This window comes from Labrus mixtus, chromosome 22, assembly GCF_963584025.1.
Source record: "Labrus mixtus chromosome 22, fLabMix1.1, whole genome shotgun sequence".
In the NCBI taxonomy this organism is placed as follows: domain Eukaryota; kingdom Metazoa; phylum Chordata; class Actinopteri; order Labriformes; family Labridae; genus Labrus; species Labrus mixtus.
This window is the reverse complement of record NC_083633.1, coordinates 20,073,776-20,081,275: the sequence shown is the minus strand read 5'-3', so window position 1 is coordinate 20,081,275 and position 7,500 is coordinate 20,073,776. Positions and strand designations below refer to the sequence as shown.

Below are 7,500 nucleotides of genomic sequence, written 5' to 3'. Positions count from 1 at the left end.
CAACAGCAGGTCCTTTCACACACACACACACACACACACACACACACAGACACACACAAACAGAAAACAACACAACAGAAAAACAAACACATGGAGGTAAATCATAGCATGGCAAAAAAAAAAAAACTCAAACATGTAGAAATTAAATTCAGTGAAACATGTTTCAGAAATAAAACAAAATGAATGAAAATATGTTTAAAAAAAATTAAAAAACATGAAATCATGAACAGTGTGATGAGATGTAGTGAAAACACACACTCACTGACAGACTGCACACTCAGTCAAAATCAAACTGTGTGTGTGTGTGTGTGTGTGTGTGTGTGTGTGTGTGTGTGTGTGTGTGTGTGTGTGTGTGTGTGTGTGTGTGTCCTACCCTCTGGGCCTTGGCGAGCTCCTCCTTCAGCCTCTCGTATCCTTTCTCTCGGACCTCCATCACCGACGGGCTGCGGAGCCGCGACAGGCTGTCGCTCAGCGCGCTGCACTCCTCGCCGTCCTCTCCGGACAGGAAGGTCCCGTCCAGTGACTCCGCCTCCTGGCCTGGCACACTGTGCGGGGTAACCATAGAAACCACAGTGTTGGGGTTAAGGAGTATAGATGAATTTGGTCAAATAAGTTTGTGAGGTCGAGGAGTTAACAATTAATTTGACTTTTAATTTAAAAAAACTCATCGGATTTCAAAAGAGCATTTTCTACATTTCCATTACTCTCTCTACCTTCCATTGTGGCTGTGCCGTGGCGTGGAGTAAACCGGCTGCGTGGGGAGCTGGTCGGCACGCAGTGATGTGGGGAGGCCAGTAGGGGGCGCTCCCAGAGAGTGTGTGCGGTACAGAGAGGTGGGAGGGGTGCTGTGACGGACGGGGGGTCGCTGCTCCGCCTGGTTCTGCAGGACACGGACACACACACAGACACACAGACACACAGACACACACACACACACACACACACACACACACACACACACACACACACACACACACACACACACACACACACACACACACACACACACACACACACACACACACACACACACACACACACACACACACACACACACACACACACAGACAGAGAATGAACTGATGACACGCTGATCTGATGCAGAGGCCCCGCCCCCTGCTGCACTGACGACATGTGTGTACCTACCTGCAGGTCAGGCGTGGTGGGCGACGCCAAGTTCACCTCATGAAACCCCTCCAGAGTCTCTGCATTGTTCTGACCGCTGCTGCAGGCCATAGCAGCTGCTCTCAGACATCATACACTCTGCGCACACACACACACACACACACACACACACACACACACACACACACACACACACACACACACACACACACACACACACACACACACACACACACACACACACACACACACACACACACACACACACACACACACACAGCTGTTAGCTTAGCATGCTACCATTTATTTATAGTACTAACTGAATTAAAGATTTACCATGATGCAGGAGTGGATGGAGATGCAGGCAGGATTGGTTTGAGCTTCACAGACTGTCAGAGAGGTCGTTGAGGAAGCAGGAGGTCTACAGGTGAACCAGGTAAGACCAGACCTTGATCAGACAGACACACAGACGGGATATGAGAGCAGGTATCAGGTCAGACCAACAGGTGTGGCAGTGATGGAAGCGGGACAGAGAAGTGGTTCAGATAGAAGTGATTGTAGTAGATTTCTGGCTTTATTTCCCCTCTTCCTTCTTTATCTAATATCCTGTTTATAAAACAATAAACTGTATTTGAATAAGGCAGCGTGGACTTTACTTTCTGGGTTAAACTCCAACGGACACAAAGAGGAAGTCCACCACAGGAGTGTCGGCCCACTCCTCTTCTTTCGGTCCAAAACTAGAACAAAGCATCGAGTTCATCCTCATACCACAGACTTTTTGTATTTCCTTTCTTGTCCTCACGATCATTACGTTCTGGGTTTGGGACTTTTTCTTCCTCGGTGGTGTTAACCTCCTCTTCTGTTTTGTGCCTCCGTCAGGTGTTTTAACGGCACACCGGTCCCACCTGCTCAGCCTGGTGTGTGTGTGTGTGTGTGTGTGTGTGTTAAGTGGGTGTGTTCCCCTCGGAGTGAGCGTATACAAAAGCTGAATTCAGCACCTCGACAAACAGAGGGAGTGTGACTCACAGAAAACTTTACGTCACTACTGCAAAGGTTATTTCAAGACACAGTTTAAGAAATAAGTGTGTGTGTGTGTGTGTGTGTGTGTGTGTGTGTGTGTGTGTTTATAAATCAGTATTATTATGTCAAAGTTTCAAAAGACCAATTAAGAGTGATTATAGATGTTGTCCCTCCTCAGTAAGGTTTCATAACTTGTTGCATGTTTATCACAATAAACATTTCATTTTGTTTATTATTTTGATCAGAGATTCATCGTTATTTACATCTTGAAAGGGGCGACGTGGCCTAGGACGTGGTTTAGGACACACACACACACACACACACACACACACACACACACACACACACACACACACACACACAGTGAAACACAGCTGTCAATCAAACCCAGGTGAAACACCACCCACCTCTAAACCAACCAGCCAATCCCTCCTCTCTCTCCCCCCCTCTTCCCTGTCTCCATGGAGACCAGTTCTGGAGGTCCCCGTAGTAACCCGACACCCCGAGGGATGCTGGGTAATGGATACAGTTATTTCAGCCGTCCCGTCTGTTAACAGAGTTTCAACTGGAACCTAACGCGATCTGGAAACACTGAGAGCTGGACTGAGACACTCTGCAGACTCTTCAGGAAATAATACTCATCGTTAATCAAAAGTTATGCAGCTCACAGGGATGATCAGCTGCCTCCACTTATCTGAGACGTGTTAGAGTAATACGAGGCAGCATCAGCACCGACTCGACAGGATTTTTGAAAACTGCAGAAAGTTTGACAACAGAGACAACCCAAAAGGCTAAAGCAAAACGTTGGAAAGAAATCAAAAATATGAGCATCACTTAGGGCTGGGCGATATGGACCAAAACTCATATCTTGATATTGATTAGCTGAATGGAGATACTCGATATATATCGATATGTATTTTATTAACAGTGAAAACACATGGAAAATAAACTAACTGTTTGTGAATTTAAAAAGTAATATAATAAAATAAAAATGTTCCTTAAATACAATAAAAGAGAGAGAGAGGAGGAGCAGGGTTAAGAGGGACAGACAGTCAGTCATCATCAGTGAGATGAGAAAAAGGTGACCTGGCACCTCTGTAACGTTATTTTTATGCAACATAAACTATATCCATATTAACGATATTGTCTTACCCTATATCTTGTTTGAAAATATATCGATATATCTTAAAAACTCGATATATTTCCCAGCCCTAGCATCACTAGCAGCTCACTTTCCCCTCTTCCCTGGAATCGACCCAACGTAAAACCTCATGAAAAAGGTGAAAGTATAAAACCATGTTGTTAGACACAGGAGCTTGTTAACTACATGCTTATACTTCATGTTGAAGTTATCTGCAGAGGAACATTAACTTTTTTTACATGATTAAAGTAAAATAACAACTGAAAACCAATATCTGTTTTTTGTATTTTAGAATTGACAATAGTGATGTCAGTTAGTATAGAGAGAGACTACTACATAATGAACCTTTCTGACCCCCAGATGTGCAGAAACTACATTTTATTAACTTATTTTTAAAATGTAAACATATATCCATAATCTTATCTGGCATCAGGAGCAGGTAATTATCAGTAATCAGTATCGGCTCAATAGTGCATACCTATTTATTTATTTTATTTATTATTTATTTTATTTATTTATTATTTATTTATTAATTAATTTATTATTATTTTTTTTATTTTTTTTTTTATATTTATATATATATTTATTTATTTTTTGCATTGTTAAGGAGAGCTTGGAACACAAACATTTCATTGCCAGCTGTGACTGCTTTGCCTGTTATGTTGTCCATTTGACTCATAAAGATAACTTGAACTATCACAGACTGTAGATTCCTGCACAATATAATGATTTGTGTTAAAGGGATCTCCAGGTATCCTTATAAGAGAGGAGTGAGAAACTGAGTCCAGAGGTTTGAGAGCATGAACAGTTGTTTATTTGGTGAAACTTTGGACCTTTGCACCAAATCTGCAGAGAATGCAACAAATGCTAACTGAGTTTACTGACAACAGCCTCTCTGTTCACTCACATGATGTGTCTGCTGCAGCTCAATGTGATGCTATCTGCATGCTAACAGGCTGAAGTTTAAACCATGAGATGATTTTCTCTATGCTCACAAAAAATAACAGACAGGCCATGAACACACCTGTATCAGGCCAGGCAGCAGCTAGCACTGAGTTAGCCTGCAGGTAGCATGTTATGTGTAATGATCATCACATGCTAGGCTAGTGTTTTTAAAAGCTAACGGTGCTATCTGACACTACACACATGAAAGATGCATGACTGCTCTGTCAGCTTATGTTCCTCTCTGCTTTATCGAAACATTTTGGATTAGCTGTTAGCATCAGCTTCATTCAGAGGCGATGATGTGTTAGCAGCTCTGTTAGCATTTACACTTTAACATAATATGCAATAAAATAGCATTTTAAATAAAATAATAATCAATAATTAAGTAAATTGCATTTTTTTTAACAATTGCACAGATGCTCTCCTGCATAAAAACAACATCTGTGCGTTTTTCTCCCGCAGGAGGATTAATGATGACGGGGAAACCCTGCTTCCATTATCGGCCAACGTACAAACCTCCGCCGTGATCTGACAATTTCACCATAAAATACAAGATTTAAGGGGATGTATGGTGGATGTATTTTAATATTAAAGCTCTAAGAGTGTTTAAGCATTAACAGTCAGCGTGTGTGGTTGATCAGTTTTGGAGGAAAGGGACAAACAGTGCGACAGACGGTTCAGTGTCCGATAATGGAAGCGTACACTTAATGCTGCGTTTGCGTGAAGCTAGGTTAGCAAGCTAGTAAATTCACATAACTTGCTCAACAATAATTAAACATTCACATTTTTATAAATTAAACTGAAGCTGTGGACTCACCGGACCGCTGTGTCGGTTATTCCTCCCGGTAACGTACTGAGTCGACCCGTCAAACACACAAACAAACGGTCACACCGAAGCGGTTGTTGACGCAGACCGGAGAGGGTTACTCCAACTGACGGGAGAGGTGCGTTCAGGGACAACTGGGAAACTACTGAATTATCGTCACCTTGTAAACAGTATCTAACAGTAAAACAAATAAAAACATCCTGGATGAAACGAGGATTATAAGAAGGCCTTATGATAAAAATGTGTTTTTAAAAGTGATTTAAAAGAAGTGGAAGCTATATTCAAATCCTTATGATTAAGTTAGTGTACATAGATCACTCTGCAAATACAAAGTTTCAAGAGAAAGACATTCATGAAATGTATAAGCATGTAGTATGTCTAAGTATGACATTGGAAAAAAATACATTTCGACATCTGCAATATTTATTTTCTCTAAAAAATAGAGAAAATAAAATCAGATAAATGTGTGTAAGTGTGTATTTTATGTACTATATTTTAATTATAATTCAGTACGATTTATTCCTCTTAGAAATGTTTTTATTCATCTAAATCCCAAACTTATTTTGATTAATTAAAGAGGTTTATTTTGATTTTAATGGTTGATATTTCTTTCTTGCTGTAATCTTGATGGCTAAATTCAATGTGTACCGGTCTGTTGGGTAAGAAATGCTTGTGCAGTAATGACATGGTATGGATGAAGCAGGGTGGGATTTTCTGGCACAACTTCCCCGACTACCAAGGTGCATGGAGAGTGAGAGGCTTGAAGAGGTCAAAGCGCTCCAGCATTACCTGTACCAGGCCTTCATCAGGGTCATCCCCGAGGCCACACGCTGAAACGCGTCGGTCTAATTTGTTAATAAAGTGGATCTTAAAACTATAGGTGTTGCTGGAGCTTTTTGACCTCAGAGTGACTTGGAGTATAATCCCTGACAGGATCCAGAATCAACATCCTCTAGTTTTCACTTGAAGGTATGAAGGAGTGATGTACCAGGCTGCAACCAGCAGGGGGCGCCAGCGACAAACAAATCTTCAATAAAAAAAATTAAAAAAAAATTCATGACGTTTTAAAGTAAATTCCTTGATGTTTAATTATTTTTATTTGCAGTAAAAATAATAATAATAGTAATAATAATAATAATAATAATAATAATAATAATACATTTAATTTGTAACGCACTCTCAAAGTGCTACAGCAAAAAAAAAAGATAATAAAAAAAAAACAAACACAAATACTTTTCGGGAATAGTAACTCTGTGATTTGAAGTTTCGGATGTTTAAGTTGCGCATCTAAAATGAATAACACAAAGACATGTTCAGAGAAGATGTTTTTCCAGTCAGATGGCAAAACAGGTCAAACATTAATTGTGTCCCATTGTTCCTGAACTCATCCTAGTGAAACTGAGGTGGGTGTGTGAGTGGGATAACTTTGCTCTACGTCACTTCAGTCATATCTCTACACACCTTGACGACAACACACACACACCTCCACACACACTCTCCTGTATGATGTGGGCGGAGCTTCTTCGTGGCTTTAACTGGCGCGTGATGCGCCGCCGTGGTGTCATTACGCACGCGGAGCTGTCCAGGAGCGCACGAGAAACGGATTTTTTACATTTACAGTTTTTAAAGTCAGTTATACATTTATTTATTTCTACGTCCTTGCAGGAAAAGAAAACCCTGAGATGATTTTTTGTTCACCGTGATTGATGTGCGCAGCTGCTGGGTAAGCTCTTTTATATTTTCACGTTTATTTCTCTCCAGGTGTAAAGATGATTTAGATGCTCATGAGGAGGTTAAGATGCTCTAAGTTTAAACGAATACATAACTAACACAGACCTCTACATGGGGGAACAACTCTAATTGCAAATTCAGGACAAAAGTCTGTAAAAAAAAAAAGTCTAAAAGAAATTGATGTCAACATAAAAACAAGTCTTAGCTTTGCAGAACTAACTTTAAATAGTTTTACAAATGGATACTAATTAAACAACTTAAGAGTTTGCTGAGTGCAATATCTACACTATTTAACACAGCACTTTGTGTGTCTTTATATCTGTGAATATTGTTTATCTCGGTACTTATTGTTTATTTAATCATCTCTATTCTATTTTATTTTTACATCTTAAAACGTATTTCTATATTTCCTGGTGTTTTATTGTGTTTAAGAGCAAGTGTAAAAACCGAATGTCTCCCTGAGATTAATAAAGTATTTCTGATTCTGATGCTGAAAATACTGTTTTTTAATGACGTCACTGAAGATCAATAACATTAAAACTGGGTCAAAAGAACCACAAGCATTTGAAAAAAGAAGTGTTTTTCATGACATAAAGGAACATAAAGATGAGATTCTTACTGGATCGACATCAGAAATCTTTTCTGTTTTCTTTTGTCGCTGAACACAAAACAGTTAGGGATTCATTTATGACCCAAAGTCTCTTCTGCTTCT

At 40.0% G+C, this 7,500-nt stretch overlaps 2 protein-coding genes across 7 annotated transcripts in view; one reads left to right on the top strand and one right to left on the bottom strand.

Annotated features, from left to right (window-relative positions):
* rab3ip (RAB3A interacting protein (rabin3)) overlaps positions 1 to 1,818 on the bottom strand; it is a 26,326-nt gene extending 24,508 nt beyond the window's left edge. For 2 of the 4 annotated variants that reach the window (XR_009666076.1, XM_061030317.1), the window contains exons 1-5: positions 1,462 to 1,817; positions 1,147 to 1,263; positions 714 to 880; positions 374 to 545; positions 1 to 12 (exon numbers count right to left, since the gene is read on the bottom strand). The exon at positions 1 to 12 is cut by the window's left edge and continues 84 nt beyond it. Coding sequence is in view for 3 of the 4 variants with exons in the window: in XM_061030317.1 (XP_060886300.1) it covers positions 1 to 12; positions 374 to 545; positions 714 to 880; positions 1,147 to 1,236 (441 nt within the window). In the remaining variant the exon portion in view is untranslated. Of the gene's footprint in view, positions 13 to 373; positions 546 to 713; positions 881 to 1,146; positions 1,264 to 1,461 lie in introns of all 4 variants that reach the window. The other 2 variants (XM_061030318.1, XM_061030320.1) reach the window with 2 other exon arrangements.
* A 4,792-nt stretch (positions 1,819 to 6,610) lies between these two features.
* The window catches only part of LOC132956454 (proline and serine-rich protein 2), a 9,609-nt gene continuing 8,719 nt past the window's right edge, over positions 6,611 to 7,500 (top strand). For all 3 annotated transcript variants that reach the window (XM_061029917.1, XM_061029915.1, XM_061029916.1), the window contains exon 1: positions 6,611 to 6,780. The gene's annotated coding sequence lies outside the window, so the exon portion shown is untranslated. The remainder of the gene's footprint in view (positions 6,781 to 7,500) is intronic.